This window comes from Haliotis rufescens, unplaced genomic scaffold, assembly GCF_023055435.1.
Source record: "Haliotis rufescens isolate VD_foot unplaced genomic scaffold, xgHalRufe1.0.p SCAF_44, whole genome shotgun sequence".
In the NCBI taxonomy this organism is placed as follows: Eukaryota; Metazoa; Mollusca; class Gastropoda; order Lepetellida; family Haliotidae; genus Haliotis; species Haliotis rufescens.
In genome coordinates, this window is record NW_025964157.1 from 1,337,766 (window position 1) to 1,362,284 (window position 24,519).

The following is a 24,519-nucleotide window of genomic DNA, read 5'->3' on the forward strand; positions in this document are numbered from 1 at the left end:
AACAATGTCTGACACATAATGCAACAATGTCTCACATATAATGCAACATGTCTGACACATAATGCAACAATATGTGACTTACGATGTAATGCTTCTAGCTGGGAGTTCTGGTGCTGAGTCTGCTGGGACTTCCTGTAGGAGGTCTCTGCTGCCTTGTATGCCTGCTTGAACATCTTCTCACTCTGGAACCAAGAGGTGAGGGGTGAGTGATATTTAACACTGCTGTCACACTCATGAAAATGAGATATTCTGTGCTAGGTTAGTGATAAGAGTGATGGCAGTTGTGATGAAATTTTGAAATAAAAGCATGCTAGCACAAAGTCATGGGTCCCATGTATTTATATTTGTTTTCAGAGTTCAAGCAATAGTGAACAAACTTCGGTTAAATGTCAGTGAAACTAAACATTTTGGATGATAATTACTGTTGAAACATGAGTTTGGCACTGACAAACCAAGGATCATAATTAGGGTAATCTGGGATTTGAACCTAGGACCAACTCTGGGATTTGAACCTAGGACCAACTCTGGAATTTGAACCTAGGACCAACTCTGGCATTTGAACCTAGGACCAACAAAGCACATGAAGTTGTGGCATGTTGAAATTGTGTTTCCTTTCATTGAATTTTTAAAGAAAATTGATTGAGACATTCTCATATTTCATTCACGCTGTACATGACGTTTCTCACCTCTAAAACAGTCTGACATTCTTCTTCTGCTAGAAGTAGCAAGGCTGTGGGACACCTGAAACATAAATATATTATCATTATTACAGTTAGTATTTCAGAAACTCTGTAACACTGAAATCTAAGGAACTTTCCTACTTTGGGAACCAATCTGTCACAGTGAGGTTAATTACATCCACCTCCCGTGATTCCATCTGAAGTATTTTCAGACATTAGTTACATATAACATGTTTCATATAATATGATTAATTTCTTTGGGAAAAACTTGTCTCAATCAGTCTGGGGTCTCTGGGTGCATAGCGTGATGGCATCTCCTTCAAGGGCCTGAACAAGAGAGCTCATACCATCCCACTCTCAGATGTCAGTACATCACAAGAAATGATTTCTATTGTTGAAGATAAATGCTATAAATATGATAATACTTTATTAAGCATCCCACATTAATGGTTGCTATCCCCCTACTGGACGAAGATGCAATCACAATATTATGTCAATCAAAGACCACTTTGGTACAAAGTTAGACTTCCATAATCCCTTTGATGAAACATAGCAAGAAAAGGTTTTTGAAACAGAAGGATACTTTTAGTAGTAGTGTGTTCTTAAATATTCAAACAAAGATCAAAAGTCACTGAAATGCTAGTTAGAAACAGTACAATACACAAAAAATGCCCTTCTTCAATCAATGTCTGCAAGAGAAAACTGACGCATTGTCATCTCTGAACTTTTGAGATTGCACATTGTTTAAGTTATCTTGGAACTGTCAAAATTTCTGAACATTTGATTTCATAAATTTTTAGGCCTTATTATTATTTTACACCCAAATTTTGATAATGATGACTCCCTGAATAGAATATAATAGAATAGAAGTCCATCTTACGAACAGGTGGGTTATTTGGTATTTCCTGCATATATTCTCACAATAATTACTTCAAATATATGTACCTTTTCTCTTAATCATGTTAATACAGATTGTCATATCTCTCTCACTCTTGGATGTGATCGTTCGGTCACAGCATTTATCTGCCTAGCCCAGCTACATCTATGGGGAACAACTTACTAGACATCCCTCTCAAAAATAACGTTGTCCAATATATGACGTCATCAAGCTCATATTCAAATCTCCAGAAATGACATCATGATAGAACAATGTTTTATCATGAAATAAACCACTACCGGTAATCATTCTTCTTTGTTCTTTGTGATTTATCATGTTGCTATCTTATATAATGACAATAATGGTGATATGACTTTTTTTAATGAAAATTAATAGAAGATAAGCTTTCTAAAACAGACGGGTACCTTTAAAGGTAAGTGCTATTTTTTCAAAATATTCAAACAAAGATCAAAACAGTCACTGAAATGCTAGTTAGAAATAGTACAATACACAAAAAATGCCCTTTTTCCATCAATGTATGCAATGAAAACTAACATGTCGTCATCTCTGAACTTTTAAGGGCACTGATGCACGCTGTTTTAGTTATCTTGGAACTGACAAAATCTCTGTATATTCGATTTCATGACCTTTTTTAGGCCTTATTATTGCTATCAATGACGGTTATCATGGTCATATCTAATGGTTGGTTGGTTTGTTGTTTTACGCCGCACTCAGCTATATTCCAGCTAAATGATGCCGGTCTGTAAATAATTGAGTCTGGACCAGACAATCCAGTGATTGATATCATGAGCATCGATCCACGCAAATGGGATCGTTGACATTCTTCAACCAATCCTGTTAGTCTCTCTCTCTCTCTCTCTCTCTCTCTATGTATATTTTGAGAACTTTTTAAAAATAATATGGAATCATGGAAAAAACCACACATAATGATAATGTTAATAAATAAGCTTAAATGCCCATTGTTATACTTAATCACAGTCAATATTCATGAAATGAAGTTAAACAGAAGCTTTAAAATTTTGTTTCTTAACACAATCTGACCTGTGAAGTGTATCATCCAACCCAAAGAACCCAACAAACACTCACAATGATATGATGTTGACTCTGATTTGCTAGATAGATCGTGATAACCTGCTTATATACTTTGCTTAGTATTGTAAACTAGTTTGCCTTGATAAATCAACCATTCTGTCCTTTCATTCATTCACATGGTAAACAGCATAAGAGTGCGTTGGGTTTAACGCTTTTAACAGTATTACAGTCATATATCGCAGCGTGTCAGCTAAATGCGAGAGGAACGCCCGAAGTGATGCAGGTCTCAGACGTTTACCACTTCAGTGAAACACACGAGCTTGGGTATGGTGCTGACAAAGCTAGAAATGTAATCGGGGCGAACTGCGATTTGAACTCACAATCTTATGTTTCTTGCGTGCCCATGGGACGCAATTTTGCACATGGAATCACAGCGCTTTAGACGACTGGACCACCGGCGCCCCCAAACAGCACAAGAAGACAGTTCACTGATTAAATCTTGTATGTTTTTTTAGTTGATATTATGAGACTTTTCTTTTGTATCATTTCAGGCTGTCAGCATTAACCATGGAATTTACGATCTCTCAACTCTGTTTTTTTTTACTAATAATTATTCTAATAAGAGTCTCCTATTTCTAATTTTGAGAGCGCCCTGGGCGCTTATTGCGTCGAATACAGTAGTTTGAATACAGCCAGGGCATGGACCCAATTTCCTGTGAAAATGTTGTGCAAGACATCTAAAGAGAGGGCCAAGTATGTATGAATTCATATATCTGGTTTGATAATGACGGTAATAGTGATTTGACTTCTTTTAAATGAAAATTAGAGGAGTGGAGGTGAGGAGATGTGAAATGGGGTTTAACGCCACGTCCAAGATTATTGCACTTACCACAGACGCTCTACCACTAGACCATGGAGGCGGTCTAGAGAGGACTGGGAAACAGGTAAGGGGAATTGTGTTTATAAACGTTGCAGGACTGAGGACCATACCATGAACAGCTCAGTCACAAAGGATGCTGACGTAGAAATCTTGAAACATCTTGTTTGACTTGTATTAATCAAACTTTGGATCATACAAACACAAACACCATAAAAACATGCCTTTATTAGACATGATTGTGACTTTGCATGATAATTCTTTATACTACTCTGGACTAATGTCCCTTTTTTCATAGTGCTTGCTCCTGGAGATCAATCCCCACTTTTAACATGGACACACCATTCAGAGAGTCCCCTTAATGCCAAGCAGAGTAACAACTACAACCATCTTTTAAAATCTATTGGTATGACGTGACCAGGAATCAAACCACAGAGTCTTCTCTCCAGGCAGACACTGTATCCACCAGACAATGGAGATGGTCACTTGAGACGGAGATGTTCACTTAGTTGAAGAAGGCGGCCAAGTTTTCCTGCCATAACTACAAGGCAACTTGGCGAGTTGATTACAGATATTAAAACAGGCTATAGCCAAAATCAATAATCACTTCCATTCTGGAGGGTCACATAGAAAATGGCTTCCCTTTAAATCACAATCAAGATCCACGTTGTAGGGTCCAAAGATGAGGTACAGTTATTTACGTGCAACCCGGACACGAGACGTCACGGCTGGTGATGCAACTGTTGTATTAGTAATGGCGTCTGGGGACACAGGTCAATCAATACGGAGCTATAAATACTCCCTGTACCCATACCAACTCCTGTCTGACGTAGTGGGATGAAGTAGGTGATCCTCCACATACACGCAATGAAGTCCTACATAAGTCGTGCTACACAATTAGACGGCAGGTTATTTTGGGTCTATAAAGTTATAGAATTACCCGTTTTTTGTCATTTGAAGGAAAAGGATTCAGATTGGAGTCATTTATAAAGAAGTGGGTTTTGTTGGGTGAAATGGTCTGTTGATAGATTGGCATCTGTGTTGGAGTTTTTGTGAGAAGTTTTGAAATTGTTTCTTAATTTGGAAGAGATCTATCCTTGTTTTTCCTTGTCAGGGCAGCAGAAGGTCGTTAGGTTTCTGAGTAGGAGGTGCATAGACAAGAAACAGGATCTATATTTTCAATAGAGCAAATGGTTTGTCAAACAAACAATATTCAATAGAATTTGACATTCAGAGATCATGAGGTTAAATTTTTGTACAATTAAATGTTAATGTCAATTTTCATTCTTTGTCATGTTTTGCTTAAGCCTTTACAATGTTGGACGAAGAGAAGGATTGATGTCTACAATGCTAAGGGGACCTCTTTTCCTCTTTTCTCATTAGCCTGGAGTGAGTGAGTGAGGGACCAGAGTTTAATATCTGTAAAGTACGAGCAGACCTTTCAACGTACACAGAGAACATTGTTCGTTTATTTGTTGTTTAACATCACACTCAGCAATACTCCAGCTAAATGACCGCCGCCTTTAAATAATTGAGTCTGGAGCAGACAATTGAGTTCGGTTACAATGGTATGCAATCAACCAAAGTTATATGATGTGTCTCCGAATACTGTTTGATACCAAATAGGAAGATCAAAAGAATTATGAAATTTACACCTTCAAAATATTTGCAAAACCTTCATTTAAATATTGTTGTTGTTATCACTGGTACTTAAAGAAAGTCTTTGTCAAGACATAGTCTGTGCCAAAAACGTTTGAGCCTACTGGACGAAACTTGTATTTTAGCATTATTCACAGTATATTTTAGTTCTAGTTTATGGACTGGTTTCAGCTGACCAGAAGAAATATCACTAAGCTCGGGCTTCAGACATGTGACTAAAAACAGACTGCATATATAGTTAAAGAAATTGACAAAGATAAAAAAATAGTTAATAATTCAAAGAATACTATCTCTATTACATCATAGTCAACTATCTTGCATTCTGGCTTTCATCACACGATGAAATCTTCAGATTTTCAACAGAAGTCCTCTTCACTGTCAACTATCCATAAGAAGTTGTCCAAGTAATAGTATCTGGCTACCCACACCTCATTCCCATGACAAAAATACATACCATGCTACAATAATAGGAATCATTAACCAGTTAAAATCACTGACTTGTTTAAAATACTGTGTCTATTGTATCAGTAATTGATATTTGATATTTTTCTCTGGGACATTTCCAATTAAAGAGCACCAGGAAGACAACCACATTATTCTCATTACGATGACAAGAAAACTCTTTTCCCACAATACTGGTACAGCGCCATTAGGAAAATGAGGCTGTGTGGCAGGATGCTATGTGATGTCATTGGAAACATGTAAAACAGGAAAAGGAAGTCGGCACCTGATATCCAACAGTATAGAACTGTCTCAATTCATCACAAACACAAGAGTCCACTTGGGACTATTTCAGGAAAATTAGGCATTGTATTTTTTTTCTTCAGGTCTTCAAAATATTTTGACTACTTTGGGTCCATTCTAAACAAAGAATTTTTAAATCAGGGTGTAGACAAGTTCTTTTACGAACAATTCGTAATAATTCATCTTAAATGCTGTTTGACAAAATATTGGATGTTTTGAGCCATTTGGAGCACGGATGTTTGCCTCTTGCAGTGTTTGGTAGTCATTTGGTATGTACTTCCTTCTGGAAGTCATGTGACCCTCAAGTATGGATTTATGCCGCTTTTAGCAAAATTGCAGCAACATCATGGCAGGGGGACACCAGAAATAGGCTTCACACATTGTACCCATGTGGGGAATCAAACCAGGATCTTCAGCGTAAAAGGGCAAACGCTTTAACCACTAGGCTACCCGACCGCTCCGACCCTCATTTGAACCGAGAGGTAGTGCTTTTTTTTGCTCTTTTTACGGCAGTAGAATTCATGAATGTTCAGTGAGTTAACAGTAATTAGTATGGTACGCAAGCCGAAGAGACTACATTGAGTAATCAGGTGAGGTGACATGTGGTCGTTGCATTCAAAATAATTTCACTTATGTAATGGAGGACATGCACATGTTGAGTGTGGCTGCTTATATTTGTCCATACTAATGCCAGCTTATTGAGCCAGCCCACTGAGATACCAATGCCACAGTTTAACATGAAGACCCTGCTCAGTCTAGTATACTGACTCCGAGCTGACTACCTAGTCCTTGTTTTATCTGCTCATTGCTGTCTCTGGGGAACAAAGACCATCATTTAAAGTGTTTTGGTATGACACTGTGGGTGTTGAATCACCGACCTTACTCTCTCCGGGCAGCTGCTCAATCCACTAGACTACAGTTACTTTTTAACAAATTATTATTGTATGTTATCATACAATCTGTTTTCCCACTAACATTAAAAGCATTCAACTCAGTAGGTGATGAATCAATAATTGATATAAATAACAACCTTGACAACAATATGAATCTGTTTATTTTGGAAAACACTGAATATCAAAATCAGAATAATATCAGCAAATTGCAGGGGCCTCGCAGATAAAAGGAAACATGACGAAGTAATGAACCTATGGCGAAAGAAGAAATTTCCTATAATATGTCTACAAGACATTCATGTTTCTAAAGAAGACAAAACATTAATGAGAAATGAATGGGGACTTCAAAGTATAATAGCGCCTTACAAGTCAAATGCAAGAGGAGTTGCCATTTCGTTTTGTAATACTTTAGAAATAAAAATCCATAAACTTAAACAAGATATTAATGGAAACTATATAACAGCAGATATCACAATAGAGGGCATAAGGTTAACTCTGACTAATATTTATGGGCCAAATCAAGATGAACCTGTTTTTAACAATACTTTATTCAATAATATTGATGAATTTGAAAACGAATCACTGGTTATATGCGGAGATTGGAACTTGGTACTCAATCCAGCTGTCGATTTGGATACTGTCTCTTGTGAATTGGAAATAATCAACTAATTACAATTGTATTGCCATGTATATGTATGTGTATGTATAGAGCATGCAAACGATCTCAGAACTGGGAAGGTTTGATACCCCAAATTGATACCCACATTTGCTACCTGAAATTTGAGATTTGATACCAAAGCGTTGGAAAGACTTTACCCCGAGATCGATACCAAAGCTTTTGAAATATTTGATACCCATGATTTGTGATTATTTGATACCTATGATTTGAGAAGATTTGATACCTGATTGGGGAGATAATAGTCCACATTGGTGTGGATAATTTTGTTCTGGGCGGACTTTAATGACACACAGTAATCAACCAAGTATAGACAAGACCAGAGTCAAGAGTGTTAGCAACGATCCATGCTGATTGGGTACAAGGACAGTTATGAATATGTTTTTAAGAACATTCATAATCAACCATAAAATATACGAAAAGCTACTCCATACTTGGAATGACAAACTTCATTGCCTGTCATGGGTCCTACAAACACATTCAACAAAACGCCATCCAGTCTGTCATCCACACCGAATTGCAACTGCTTCTGAATTGAATTGACCTGGATAGAAAGCATAATTCCACGATGTTCGTCTGTTCCGTTTGTGAGAAGCTAAACACCAAAGTGAGACCTAGACACATAGATTCATCTTCCCAACAGACTCACGCTTCCTGCTGACGTCTTCCCCAGACATGTCTGTTGAATTTCCTGTCACATCTTTAATGTATACAGCACCGTATCACCCGATAGCTTTCATCAGTTTAGTCACAACTAGACAAATATTTCCATCCCGTCTGACTCATTAATTAAGTAGGCTGCTGTGATTATTCCAGACATAGTGATTTTTCTTTCTTTTCCTGTTTTGATGTATGTTTTGTCTGATGAAGTTTGTGACGTCAACACATGAGGATTAAGTTTAGAAAGTTCTGACGAGAGCTCAAAGTCATGGACTTCGAATCAATACAAGTCTTTTGTCTGTCAATTACACGCAGTTCCGAGTAGTTATTGGCACTGTTGGTTGGATAGAGGGCCATCTATTTTAGACGACAAATGAGGGAAAGTGACATCCTTCATACAGGGTAGTAATCGTGATGGTGCTTTGGGCTCAAAATACCACAATGCTTGATGCAATTTGTGAGGAATGTGGTTCGGCAATTATTTTGTTAGCTTGTGTCTTCACCTACAAACACTTAGATACTGTGAAGTGGGAACTGACTGGTGGCACTGTCACCATCTATAAACTAGGACCTGAACATACAGATCATGGTCACAATAAATGTTCCAGTGTGGCGGAGACAGAGAACCATAGTGTCAGAGCTAGTGTCAGAGCTAGTGTAGATCTAGTGTAGAGCTAGTGTCAGAGCTAGTGTAGATCTAGTGTCAGAGCTAGTGTAGATCTAGTGTCAGAGCTAGTGTCAGAGCTAGTGTAGATATAGTGTCAGAGCTAGTGTAGATCTAGTGTCAGATCTAGTGTAGAGCTAGTGTAGATCTAGTGTCAGAGCTAGTGTAGATCTAGTGTCAGAGCTAGTGTCAGAGCTAGTGTAGATCTAGTGTCAGAGCTAGTGTAGAGCTAGTGTCAGAGCTAGTGTCAGAGCTAGTGTCAGAGCTAGTGTCAGAGCTAGTGTCAGAGCTAGTGTAGAGCTAGTGTCAGAGCTAATGTCAGAGCTAATGTCAGAGCTGGTGCTTCTTGACACACTAGAAAATGTTTTGCCTATGAAGATGTACATATTTGATATTAATCCATATGATTGAGGGAATTTCTGTACATAATGACAGTGTTTCTTATTTATCAGAGTGCTAACTGGGGAAGCAAACCTCTTTTCAAGACACAAGGAAATATGTTAAGAGTATTAGAGTTTGAGTGAGAGTGAGTTGGTGAGCGAGCAAGTGAGTGAGTATGTGAGAGGGTTGGTGAGTTAGTGAGTTGTGTCGGGTGGATTGGCAGTTGATGAGGTTGTCGGTTGTGGGGGGGGATGGGTGGTTGGGTTTGAGGGAGAATGAATCTAAGGGAGGGGGGGGGGGGGGGGGGAGGTGTGGCGGTGGTGGGGGGAGGGGGGCGCTTGTGAATAAATGTATGGTGTGCATCTGTGAGCATTCAAAATAAAGTAATCAGAATGAAATACAAAATATGCATAACTGAAATTGGGATTGTTTCGAAACAGCAACAACCAGGAAGTAATCACAATACAATTTTGCAACACTCCTGCAGCAACACCCACAAATAACGACAATAACACGCAGCCAGGTTATAAAAGGTCCAATGATAGTTCCCCACTATTCCCTCCCAGCAAAAAACTTAACTGAGCTGAATAGCATCAAAGCTTCACAGAAGCCACCCATTCCAGCTGACCAGGCCTCCAGATCATTTTAACCATTCCCATTGGGGATTGATAGTTTTCTTGGGATATTCAATATATTTTTACACCCTTGGTCTATTGGGTATTGTTACACCATTGATTAGATATTCGTTTAAACAATTCTGCATAAAATACCGTTTCAGGTGACTTCTAATTTGTGTCTCTTCATGTCCTGCCCTAAGTGCAACATGGCGCCAAAATTCACAACACTATACATGTCTGATTAACTAGAAGTGAGACATGGCAGCTTGTTCATGCATTATTCATTGCAGTTGAGTTCCTGTATGTATCATGAGTGAGTGAGTGAGTAAGGTTTTACGCCACTTTTAGCAATATTCCAGCAATATGCCAGCAATATGCCAGCAATATGCCAGCAATATCCTTTCTTTCTTATGTCAACCACACACATTGTCTGAAAAAGCAATTGAATGTTGTTTTACGCATCAGTCGGCAATATGAAAATTCTAATGATAAAAATAGGACTTGGACCAGACAAACCAGTGATTGATAGCATGAGCAACAATTCTTGCCAACATAAATAATGACACAATATCAGCCAGGTCATACACTGTAAACGGCCAAATCTTGATTTCCATGAACTGCTACAACATACATGGTATAGTAGGGACATAGTCTGTCATGGAAGCCAGTATATGTTTTCGTTCATTGTCTCTCCAAACACTTGCCCAATAGTATAAAAAAAATTGTAATGCCAAAGTTAGTTTGTTTCTTTAATTGTTTGGTGTTTAAAGCTGCACTCAGAAAAATTCCAGTTTCATAATGATGGTCTATAAATAATCAAGTCTGGACCAGACAATCCAATGATCGCCATCATGAGCATCAATCGATGCTATTGGGAAACAATGACATGCATCAACCACGTCAGTGAGCCTGACCACCCGATCCTGTTGGTCGCCTGTTACGCAAGTGGAAGACCAATTCTAACCCGCATCTTCACGGAGCAGAATCCGAAACAGATATCAGAGACGGCAACCAGTAGATGTACTTACTCAGAGTTTTTCTCCAGAGATTCGTGCGCAGCTTTTATCCTCGACTGTGGATTCCGCTCCCTCCATGCCATCTGCATGACTAAACACACAAACATAAACAAGTTGGCTGATAGTCACCAGTGTTCAAAACAAGGGGAGCTGGTGAGGTAAAACGGGTATAAAACTGCATTCAAGATTGTTGCTCCTCTATAGTGAAATGATATTCAAAAATCTCTATTTTTCCTTGAGGGGAGGTGAAATGGGGTCTAACATTGCATTCAAGATTATTTCATTTATATAGCGATATGCGTGTGCGTGTGCATGTGCATAATGTGTTTGTTGTATAATATCAGCAATATTCTAGCTAACCCACTGACCAAACAATCCATTGATCGATATTGTGAGTGAGTGAGTGAGTGAGTGAGTTAGGTTTAATGCCGCTTTTAACATTATTCCAGTTATATCGCAGCGTGTCAGCTTAATGTGGGAGGAAAGCCCAAAGTGATGCAGGTCTCAGACGTTTAACACTTTGGTGAAACCCACGAGCACGGGTATGGTGCTGACAAATCTAGAAACATAATCGGGGCGAACCGGGATTCGAATCCACAATCATAGGTTTCTGGAGTGCCAAAGGGATGCAACTCTGCACAGAGAATCGCGGCGCCTTAGACGACTGGGCCACCCGTGCCCCTGATCGATATTGTGAGCAACCATCCATGTTGCATACAATGACATGCCATCAACGCCCCAAGTATAACCCATTACGTCGCCTCTTAAGACCAGCATATATCTTTTACAGCTGTTCCTTTTTTTCCTTCATCAGTATATGAAAGACATGCCAAAACAAGTACCGTATTCGACGTAATAAGCGCCCCGCTCTAATAAGCACCCACGGCGATATTTGCTAATATATTGGCTAATGAACAATCCCAATTAGCACCCCTTCCGATTGATCAATGTACACAAGACCTATTTATTCGTGTATAATACGCACTCGTGTGTAATATGCACCCTCAAATATGGGGAATTAAATTCTGGAAAAATATATATGTCGTATATTAACATTTCAGGCTGTCAGCATAAACCACGAAATTTATCTTTCAACTCTGTTTTTTTCCACCAAAATAATATTTTTTTAAGAGCCCCCTATTTCTAATTTTGGGAGCGCCCTGGGCGCTTATTACGTCGAATACGGTAAGAGAAAAAGCAATATGAACTGTTACTTTTGCATATTTCTCAATACTAATATTTTAACACAAACAAGCAGCCACTGATCCTTCTCAACTTTACTTACTTTCATATTCTGGTTTTCCAGCATCATATTCACACGTGAAAAAAGTCTGATGATCTTGTGCAGAGAGATTCATGTCATAATATGTCAACGGATCTTTATTTGTTGCCCAAATAAAACGCTGGTACTCCGATCCACGGAATAGGTTGAGGGGATTCCGCCAAACTTTGCATTCTGGAAATAAGAGGCAAGGTTAGCCATCGCATGCAGAATATTGATTACGCCATTCTGATGTAAATATTGGCTGATATCAACCTACGTGACCTGGCACTTAACATCCCCTATCGAAACATGCCGCCAAAAATCTCATAAACATGGCTAAAATGTTGAAAGCTACATCTAGCACTGAGCAAGGAAGGGTCTGGAAAATCAAAACATAACGATCCAGAATACAAAAGACAGGGAATGAACGAAATGATTATTCAAGAGTTGATCAAAGCATCTCATGATGATATTGGAACATTTCAAAGGAATCTGCTGTTATCAATAAAACAGATATTCATGTATTTCATTCAGGCACACACTGAAGTTCAAGAATAACAATGTTTGTTTGATGAGAAGAAAAATATCCACGCCAGAGACAAGCCATACTGTAAATTCTTATTTACCAGGCGATTGATTTTTGTTAGTTAACAGGAAGATTTAAAAGGCATTTTTTTTTATCTACTTTTTTAATTTAAATTTCAAAAATTCAAATATCAGCTAAATATGGATTTTAAACATTAAACTTTTCCAATAGACATAGAATACTTCATTGCACACCATCATTCTTAAATTATGCAATCAAATCACAAATAAAGGCACTGCATGGTTGTGTAATTCTTTGAATTATTTATGAAAAAAAGTAAATCGCAAAAGAAACGTAAACTAACATGTTTTTCTGAAGTCTTCAAACAAAATCATATTGGAAATGAAAGATGAGGATCACAAATGAAGACAACTAACATCCCTTGAAACCACATTTTATGTCTTGGCTACAGTATCTAAACTGGAAGTTGTGATGAACCAAAATGGCATATCACTTGATGTGTAAAACCATATGTTACAAGATACATCACCAAATATTGATTTCCTGAAAACTACTCTTGCTTCATTATCAGCTTTGATGCTAGATTCCAGGCAACTGTATTTTACCATGACACTCACAAACACAAATTCTCTGAGTAGCTTTGACAATATGACACTTGAAACAATTAAATGCGAAAAATTACAAATCTGATAGCCAGTGATAACATGGTCTCCGCTTATTACATGACAGTCCACATTTCTTACTTCCCTGATGAAGCCTTAAAAATCTAGGCCTCAGGAACTCCATGACAGGGGGGGGGGGGGGGGAGGGGAGAGAACAGGGAACATATACTACTCAACATTTGCAAAGACCACACCTTTGACTGAAGAAGACGATTTTAGCAAATGTGGAGCAGTACCGGTATACATAGTGTCTCACAAACAATGTCACGGGTAGATTTAACACCAAATTTGTATGTAGTCAGCAGAGCTTGCTCCTTCTAAAAGTTACTGGCTCTTCTCCAAACTAAGAGGCCTACAACTAAATGGTGAAGGCCACGAAGTGGCCGAAACCTGGGGTCACGTAGCCACCTTGCAGGGCTCAGAAAACTGTTCACCCCTGAAACGCCTTTTCCTGCACTCTTGAGATTAAATCATGGCTTCCGTTTTGCTCAATCCGAGGTGATTTATGAGCAAATAAAGATGTTGTACACAACATTACCAAATGGCCGCCTGGTTGTGTCATTCTACCGAGATGATCTTGATACATCTTTCCAAAAGTTTACCATTCATACGATCTCATCCCCCCTAAATATTTTCTTTGTCACCAACATTACATGATTATTGAGCAGTGTCAAATAAAAAAAATTAAACATACATGAGAAGGGGTGAAATTTAGGATAGCCAGACGGGCCATCTACGTTATGTTTCAGCTCGCCCTTTGTAATCTTAACTGGCCTTGGGCCAGCAGGCCAGCAGTTAAATCAACCCTTGAATATTTCTCAAACTGCCAAATATCAATTATGATAAAGTGGCAACCCTTGCTACAAATATGCAATGGGCTTGGCCAAACATTCATTGAAAGCATCAAATATTTCTATTGAATTATGGTGGCATCAGTAGATGAGAAATGACAGTTTGTTGTCTTTACACTAGAATGTCAAGGATACGGCAATATAATCAACAACTCAAGTAAATGGCAGTCAAACAGACATACGAGGGTTGTGTGTAAGTAAATATTCTGTATTTGTCAATCATATATCTACATCTGAATAAATGAATAAACCATTAAGAATGGCATCACATTCATGTCAATTGAGTTAATCAATACAATTCCCAGAACTCATTGTATCTCGCCACCTTCTCCCTAACAGAAATAATTATTTATATTTCCACATGTCATATATGCATGCAATTTGAGTGAGTTCGTTGGGTTTAGTGTTGGGGTGTATATCACGGTGTGTCAGATTGATGTGGGAGGTGAGCAAGTCTCAGACATTTGGTGAAACCCATGAGCACAAGTATGGTGCTGACAAACTGGGATTCAAACCCCAAACCATAGGTTTCTGGTGTGCCCAAGGGACGCAACTCTGCACAGTTAATAGTGGCGCCTCAGAGGACTGGCCCTTGATAACCACCTCCGCCGCCGCCTCCTCCGAAGTTGTTACCATTGCCCCCATGCAAAATCAGCCAAAATAAGAACAGGGACTCTCTCAAATTCATTTAGCAGTATATTTAAGGTCATGGAGCATGTTGACAACAGAAAAAACAACAACCCCCAAATCCCACCATTCTATGTTTTAACCCACTCAACCCTTATTTTTAATCCCATTTCCAGGCAGGGTCCCTATATTGTTCCAAGTTAAGAGGCGGTATTGGCACTATTGGGATTGGTGAGGTGTGCTCCCTTAGCATGTGATGGTGGCACAGACGGCTCTTTCTTCTAAGGCAGCACAATTCACAGTGCAGAGTTGCGTCCCTTAGATGTGCAAGAAACCAGTGAATATGTGTTTGAATCCCAGATCCTCCCTCAAAACATTCCTAGGTGTGTCAGCACCATACCTGTCCTTGTGGGATTCACTTCGGACTTTCTGAGCTGACACACTGTGATACAACTGAAATACTGTTCAAAGTGATGTGATTTATTTGTTTGTTGTTTATAATAACACCGCACTCAGCAATATTCCAGCTATATGACCGCAGTCTAAAAAGTCAAGTTTGAACAAGACAATCTAATGATTGACATCATGAGCATCAATCTACACAACTGGGATACAATGACATGCATCAACCAAGTCAGTGAGCCTGACCACCCGATCCCGTCAGTTGCCTCCTACGACAAGCATGGGTTGCTGAAGATCAGTTCTAACCCGGACCTTCACGGGGTCCAGAGTGGTGTGGAACTTACCTGGCAGAGTCTGTTGTTGTGTTGTGGAAGTGTTGCCGCTGCTGCTGCTAGGGGTCTCAGTCGTCCCCTCCCCGCCGCCCAGGAGGGGGGATATGTGGTTGAGGGACACCTGCTCTATGAAGGAAGTTCCATATTTCTTGAAGTACCACCATTCAAATATCTGAAAGAAGAGAAAATAAATATGTAAATAAACTCTGGATGATATCAGTATTATATAATGCAATGGATTAACTACAATATCCACATGGGTTAGTGACACATCTAAGTACCCGAGAATAATGATTGTGCCACGAGGCCCTGAATGGTCTCTTGATATCTTATGATGCAAAAAGTTCCTTCACTTGACCAGAGTGAGGTGAGGTGAGGTGAGGTGAGGTGAGGTGAGGTGAGGTGAGGTGAGGTGGGGTGAGGTAAAAATGGGTTTAACGTCGTGTTCAAGATTATTGCACATATACAGCGACGTACATGCTTGTACTAGTCCGGACTGATGCTGATTTACTCTGCTAGCTCACTGAGATACCATGCTGCAGTTTAAGATGAATACCCCACTCAGACACAGTATACTGACTCCGAGCCGACCAGTCCTTGCTTTAACCCCTTAATGCCGAGCGCCAGACAGGGTAACAACAAGTACCATCTTTTAATGTCTTTTGGTATGACACAACCGGGGATCAAACCCCGAACTTTCAGTCTGTTAGTCCGTATATTGAAAACAAATAGCAAAACGCTCAAAAATGGCAAATTGCTACTCGTCCTTATGATACCCTAACTATTGGGTGGTTTGGCGAGGATAACAGGACAAGTGCCAATTTCTAATGCGGTACTTGGTACAACACCAAGACACACTGAATATTTCAGCCCTGTTGTCCAAACTGAAAGAACATGGTAGCACTCAAAAGAAGTTAGAACATGATGTCATCTGATTCTTTCATTTTGCTTTGTCATGGCAGTTTAACTACATCCATATGAAAGAATCGGTGATCTTCAATTCTTTTGCATAGTACACATCATGTATTCACAAGCAAAACTTTTAATCATTCATAAAAGAATTACCGTCATTGTAAAAAATTACTTATTTCATACGAGAAGATCAAGAAGACATTGACATTTCAATAAGGATGACGTCAGTGACAGCTTTAGGTACATCACGGACGTCAAAGACTGATACATTAATATAACACCAGATCCATAATTGTCCAATGAACCAATGGCAACCCATAATCCTAATATCGGAGAAGTAACTTTAAGCAAAAATACTAAAAGCTCAGAGACAAAACAACATATTTCACGTCACTATTGAGTGGTGACACATTAATGCATGGATTACTTTGTTGATATTTAAGATATAACAAAATCAGTCACTTTCCATCTTCAATGGACATAACAAGTCAGCTTGGGTAAATAAACTTCATTTCATCACAACAGTTTATGAAAGATATTATCAATGACACAATTTTCATATCGATAATTGTTAATATTTCTTCAGAACAACTATAATTCTGATTTTCAATTTTTTTAGGCAGCCCTAGTTAGAATAATTTCCACATAGAGTGAAATCATCAAGTCTCAACTAAGTGGGTGCTGGCCTGTCATATCCAACTGACACTGTCGTTACATTGGGTCCAGACAAAGATTCACATCATCAGTAATCGACCGCCTCCGTGGTCTAGTGGTAGAGCGTTCGCCCGGAGAGCGGAAGGTCCAGGGTTCGATCCCCAGCCGCGTCATACCAAAGACGTTAAAAGATGGTACTTGTTGTTACCCTGTCTGGCGCTCGGCATTAAGGGGCTAAAACAAGGACTGGTCGGCTCGGAGTCAGTATACTGTGTCTGAGTGGGGTATTCATGCTAAACTGCGGCATGGTATCTCAGTGAACTAGCACTATAAATCGGCATCAGTCCGGACTAGTACAAGCAGCCACACAAACACACACACGTACATGCACGTCGCTATATAAGTGCAATAATCTTGGACGCGACGTTAAACCTCAGTAATCTTTGAAGACTGAGCCTAAAACATTCTCAAAACATTCCTATTATTGATAAAATGAGTTGTGTTTACCCTTTTCACCCTTTTATCAATCTTACGGCAATGCCAAGGCTGGATAACGAACAATGAATAACTTCTGCTGCCATAATGACTTGCACAGTGAGATATTAAGTATAATCAAATATACGTCAAATCGTAAGTACTGCAAGACTAGCGGGGAGCCTTTATTCAATCATAGTGTTGATAGAGATTTTATTGTGATCATAAAGTTATAAATCCTTAGTGAATTATTAAACGTTTGAAACTTTCACAAATGTTTGACTGAACATATTGTGATGGGGTGGGTTGTGGAGCGTGGTGAGGAGTTTGCAGTGTGGAGGGTGGGGCGTAGAGCGTAGAGTGTAGGGTGTGGGGGGCGGGGCGTGGAACGTGGGGGATGGGGCATTGAGCATGGGGCATGGAGTGTGGGGCGTTGTATTTAAGCCAAAGGGACAAACCATTTCAGTTTCAAGGGGAGCTTGACTATTCTCAAAGTTATTTTTTCCATCCATATTTTCTCAGCTTGCCAGCCTTCACCTTGAAATGTGTTTATCTTATCGAAAAACAGACTCAAAAACAAATTACATGTATCTGGTTGACATAGCCATGATATATTTTACATTTTTATTTTGTCAACTTTATTTTTTCATCAACATGATCCTGTTACAGGAACAAAACAAGATGACTTCTGCCCATCTGTGGACATGAAATATTGAAGCATATTCAGGGTTTCAGACAGTACATGTTGACAATGACTCGTCAGATTGGTTCATTATGAAAACAACTTGTTTGATTGGTTCATTATGACACTGACTCTTGTCATCCATAATGTTCTATAGATTCTTTCAAAGTTGGTAATGATCCATGATTGGTAAGGATCCAAACTGGTAATTGTGCAATCAAAATTTCTAAATTTATGAAAATATCCTCATTCCCCTTGTCTCTGGCAAAATCACTGCTAGTTACAGAGAGATAAGCAGCTGAATCGCTGTTTCTTTAGCACAATGCAGATTCAGTTTACAACCAAGGTGAAGGTCAAGCAATAAGTGCCACATGTTACCTGGTTATTGGAACACATACAGTCTGTCGAAACTGAATTCTTGTCAAATTTGGATTTTGGTGAAAACCATTTTTTTTCAATTCCTCAATAAATTATCATTACTCAAACTGACCTATAACTCTCTAAATCAGACTTTTTACACTTGGGACTTCGGACTAAAATTACGGTCCTAACAATCAATTTACTATTGAAAAGAAGCTGTCTAAATCGGACTTGACCAGACCAGACTGGACCGGACGGAAAGTTCTCTCACTTTCAAGTAAGCTCAGTCATTGTCAGCTAAAACAATGATGCTAATCCTGCATGTAATCCTATCGATCTTAACACTTTGTTTTCTTAATTAACTGTTAATGAGAAACTCAGCTTAATTAGATTAACTCCATGAGCGTGTCAATAAATAAATAAATAACGGTAAACATAGCTTGTCCTTATCAATCACAAACGCTGAGGGAGCGGCAAAGAAACAATGTATCAAACTTAATCTTGGTAAGAAAGTTGCTTTCATTGAGGAATTTAAGTCAGAGCAAAAACCAAAGCATAAAGATTTATCCAATAAGTGTTAGCATCAGTAAGCAGGCTGTCTAGCATATTCTTTAATGTAGCGAAGACTATCTGCAGTACTTCCCACTTTGAAAAATGAATGATCCTGCTATGGTGAACTACTTACTTCACCTCGAAAATTATGACGGAGGACACGATTTTGAAATATAATCTTTAGAAACATAAGCAGTCTGTTCTCAATGACCTTTTAAGTAAAGAATGTTTTTATGTGTATTTAATGTGACCCCATGTACACGAATAAAGATGAATGATCGTTGCTTATCATTTTGTGTTAAGTCCGACATTTTTGTACTTGGTACCCAACCGAGTCCAAATGGGACAGATTCCACTCTATTGAGTTTAAGTAGATAATGTTCATTCTTATATATAATTTTCATATTTTATAATATATTAGATACAAACAGTGATTCAACATGTTCAAGAGGTATGGCGTTTTATTACAGTACAGTCACAATCTTGTTAAGCTGAATAAATACAGATGATACATCATGATGATGAAACAAATATTAACCCAAAAACGCATGTCAAAAAGCTCATTACAATTATTTGTTCTAAATCGTAAACCCGATATTTCTGTGAATTTTTACAACCAAACAAAACACAAAACTCCGCCAATCAGTGTCCTTTCCTCTGATCCTAGTGCCTCAATGGCTTAATCATTGATAATTGTCCCCTTCCACAATCAGTATAAATTCTTAATGATGTCTCCGTTATTAGGTGCAGTGACAAAATGAGCTTTTAGAAATCTCGGCTCGTCCTGGGCGGTGAACTCCGAGGCCAAGTTATACATCGGCGGCGGCCATGCTGGATCATCTGCCATCATTCTCCCTGTATTGCTCACTCATACATCTGTCTGGCGCCGGGGCCGAAAAATCAATACCCGATTTGGAGAGGTAACAGTACAAGCTAGAAATAGCCTGGCACTGTGTTTGGTATTTAGCCAACGATTCAGTATTCTATACATGCTTCCATGTAATGAGAGAATGCTTTATGGTGATATCTGGCATTATTAAAACTGACCCTGTTATATCATGGCGGCATTATACGATGACATTGGACCATCCTTGGCTTGTCTACAAGATCTGTGTATTTTATAGCTATCACTGTGGAGCAATGGCAGCAGTAGGCTATTACATTGTATACAGATAATAATCTAGGACTATGCCGGTCATGTTCTGGGATCTTCCTCTTTAGATTCAGCAGCTGATATTGAACATGATGCCATTTATGAAACTGTTTGATAGTGAACATTTAAAGATAAAATATAATATCATAGGTACAGTTTCCCTTGGTGCATATACAGTAAGCTATGTTTATAACGAAATCACGCTTATAAGAAACTGACTGATATAACTGACTTATTTTTAGTCCCGGCCATTTGTTGTATTTATGCTGTATATATGCTTATAACAAACTACGGTTATTACGATCTACATTTAGTGGTCCTTTTGAGTTCGTTATAACCATAGTTTACTGGATATGTTTTACATATGCTCAGAACTGGTAGAGATACATTCTGAGAAGTCTTTGAGGTCTTCAGCTACGGTATTTTAACAAAGGGATCTGCTAAATCTTTACTTTTGACTTTTTGTTAATGACAAGGAGCCCTTGACTTTCGACTTTTTTGGTGTAGCTTGGTTACAAAAGATAAAAAACAGTGAGTGAGTGAATATGGTTTTACGCTGCTTTTAGCAATATTCCAGCAATATCACGGTGGGGGACACCAGAAATGGGCTTCACACATTGTACCCATTTCGGGAATCGAACCCGGGTCTTTGGCGTGACGAGCGAACGCTTTAACCACTAGGCTACCCGACCGCCCCTGATAAAATACAAGCATCATAGACGACATAATGACTGACCAAGCTCAGGATTAGATTCTCCGGGATTCAGGATGGCATAATTCTTTAGGTACTAGAGCATTTGAGAATGATTCCTTGCTACAGTATGGGGCAGTTCTTGGTGATATGATACAAAATTTTGCAAAAATACATTCTTAATTTAATATTGTCTAAGTGCTCCTAATGGCTATAACTTATAGGGCTCACAAGGGCAGCTCTTAATTTGATCATGTATTGGGGTTATTTTTGTGGGATATTTTCGTGAACAGTTTAGATATAATCTCCATTGTCATCATGGTGACGTCATTATTAAAAGATGCTGGTGCAGCTCTCCATGTCAGGGTATTGTGAAATGAACCCAGGATGATACATGTTCCAACAGTCATAACCAGTGTTGGGAGTAGATCTGTGTGATGGATGTTTATTTGTTGATGGAGTCTGAGCATTGATCCACGCAATTGGGATACAATGACATGCATCAAACAAGCCTGACAACCCGATCCCGTTAGTCGCCTCTTACGACAAGCATACTCACCTCTTACAACAAGCATGGGTTGCTGAAGATCTATTCTAACCCGGTTCTTCACGGTTGAGTAGATCTTAAATTTTTCATGGTAGGTGTAAACTTTTGTGTTAGTTTTGTTTTTTCACTGTGTGCCTGCGTGCATGCATAGGTGTGTGTGCATAGGTGTGTGTGCATAGGTGTGTGTGTGTGTGTGTGTGTGTGTGTGTGTGTGTGTGTGTGTGTGTGTTAGCCTACTGAGATACCATTTCACATTATTCTGTTTCCAAGCCAACCAGTCCTTGTCTTATCCCCTTAATGCCGAGTGCCAGGCAGGGTAACACCAAGTACCATACAGTGTGGCTGGGGATCGAACCACCAAACTTGCACTCTCCAAGGAGATACTCCATTAACTAGACTATGAAGGTTGTCCTTTTTACCTTGAGTTTAAATATCACAAAACGGCTCTTAAATTCCAAATCCAACTGCCACACCATGGAAGCCAAGTGTATGACTTTATTGACCCACTGCGAGTTAATCCAACATTGATCCCTTCTGCACACAATCCCTGGAGCAGAAATAATCATTTCCCACTCATTCATGTGAAATATGTCCTTGTTGAAGGACCCCATTAGGGACTGGTCATTTAATGGTCAGAGGGACGAATTTCTTGTTCCAAGGATGGATATGGTTTGTTTGTTTGTTTAATGCCGCACTCAGCAATATTCCAGCTGTATGACAGCGGCCTGTAAATAATTGAGTCTGGACTACTCAGTCCATTGATTAATATGACAAACAACAACCCATGCTGTTGGGCAAGGTGACACACTGTTAACCATGCCTGCCCACCCAATCCACTTTATTTGCTCATTACCAACATAAGCTGCTAGAAACTAATCTTAACGCAGAATCCAAGCAGAGCTCCAAGGATGGAAACTGTATACAACATACTTTGTTTGTTTGTTTGTCGTTTAACGCCGCACTCAGCAATATTCCAGCTGTATGACATCAGTCTGTAAATAATCGAGTCTGGATCAGACAATCCAGTATCATGAGAATCAATCTACGCAATTGGGATACGATTACATGTATCAACCAAGTCCGCAAGCCTGACCACCCGATCCTGTTAGTCGCCTCTTACGACAAGCATGGGTTGCTGAAGACCTGTTCTGACCCGGATCTTCACGGGTAGGATACAATATGCAGTGATGGAACCTCATCTGACACTGTGCCGAAACATTTTGCCACTATAACCTGAACATGACTCATTGCACACTTGTGATTAGTATTTGGTGCTATTATGTGGATTATTATCAGTTACTTGACCGAACAGAATTTTGCTAGATTCGGGCTTTGGACAAGTGGCTAAAGTTGCACACTTGACATGAAGCCAACCCTGACAAATTAGTGAATGAATGTTGTTTAATTCCATTGTTAGCAATAATCCAGCTATCTGACAGGAGCCTCTAAATAATCCAGGCTGGACCAGACAAACCAGTGACTGAAAGCATAAGCAATGATCCTTTTGAGAAGTGTTAATTATTAGAAAATATTGCCAATTCTGTTTTTAACTTCAACTGCTGTGCCGTCTCTTTTTTAAATGCTACAATAACATTGATAATGTGTGTGATTTTCTTTGGTACAAATCCAAGGCTGAGGCTTCAGTGGATTGCAATTTTTTCTAGAATGCGCTGAAGCCAAATCAGCAGACATCAAACAGACCATGTACTATGTGTGATGGAAACAACCTACATCTTCCCGGGGCAAGCGTGTCCACTAGCCTATATCAAAGCCTAGTTTCTACCCTTGCCACATCAAGGCCACTTTTCTTGGCTCGACCCTGGTGCCACCTTGCGTAGTTCACGAGTTGTGCCCTTTGAAATGAAGATGCGATGTCCAATATGATCGCTGTTCTTATCTCATATAGCTTCACAAAGACGGCGACTACCATATGCGACGCCCTAGTCGATCAGATAATGAAAACATTCATGATTTCATACCTGACATAAAAACATAGGAAAAAGTTGGGTGGTTAAAAAGATGAAAAAGACATATTCGTGTCAACAAAGACAGGCAGTGGTAAATCACTTTCATACGAAGACGTAGATGGATGTAGACGTGGATGTTGATGTTGTGAAATGTTCTCTGATTGGACTATCGATATGTGCAATAGTCCTATCCCATTTGGCACAGGAGAGTGGGCTTGATGTGGCAAGGGCGGAAACAAGACCTTGATAAAAAGACTACTGGAAACTCTTGCCTCGGGAAGATGACACAGAGACTGATATTCCAACCCACGCAAATATCAAATGTCAGTATAAATTCCCAATTCGGATATAAACTTTTCTCTGTTCATTTCCATATAGTTATTACCATGAATACTGATAGCTTTGTAGAGATGACTTGTATTTCACTGATAATAGGAGATGAGGTCAGGTGAAATAGGGTTTTATGTCGCGCCCAGGATTATTGCACTTGTCCTAAGTTATACAGCGACTTGCATGCACGTGTGTGGCTGCTTGTACTAGTCCGGACTGATGCGGATTAACATTAATACCCATTTCAGACCCAGTATACAGACTCCGAGCCGACCAGTCCTTGTTTTAACCCCTTAATGACAAGTGCCAGACAGGGTAACAACAAGTGCCATTTCTTAATGTATTTTGATATGACGAGGCCGGGGATGGAACCCCAGACCTTCTGCTCTCCGGGCGGACGCTCTACCACTAGACCCAAGGGGCGATCACTGATAATTATTATGTCCCATATAGAGGAAGATGCCATAATGTGTAGTTTTACATTATTGTATTCAATGCAAAGTTACCAAAAAATGCCTCTGAAATAAAGGAAATAGTAACTTAAAAAAATATAGAATTATTTACATAACTGCGTTTATGCCAAAATTAATGATCACCAAAGATTTTTTTTTCAGATTTGAATTAAAATGACTGTACATTGTTAAAGAGACAGTATGTTGATGGTTCTGTGTGTTATGAAATCATGCATGATATAATTCTGAGTGTGACGTCACAT

General features: G+C 39.1%; 1 protein-coding gene across 3 annotated transcripts in view; it reads right to left on the reverse strand.

The window, feature by feature from the left end:
* Positions 1-24,519, reverse strand: part of LOC124136039 (suppressor of tumorigenicity 7 protein homolog) — a 74,599-nt gene that overhangs the window by 16,231 nt on the left and 33,849 nt on the right. For all 3 annotated transcript variants that reach the window (XM_046501794.2, XM_046501797.2, XM_046501796.2), the window contains exons 3-7: positions 15,495-15,654; positions 12,083-12,253; positions 10,810-10,888; positions 687-741; positions 83-182 (exon numbers count right to left, since the gene is read on the reverse strand). In XM_046501794.2, coding sequence (XP_046357750.1) covers positions 83-182; positions 687-741; positions 10,810-10,888; positions 12,083-12,253; positions 15,495-15,654 — 565 coding nt within the window. The remainder of the gene's footprint in view (positions 1-82; positions 183-686; positions 742-10,809; positions 10,889-12,082; positions 12,254-15,494; positions 15,655-24,519) is intronic.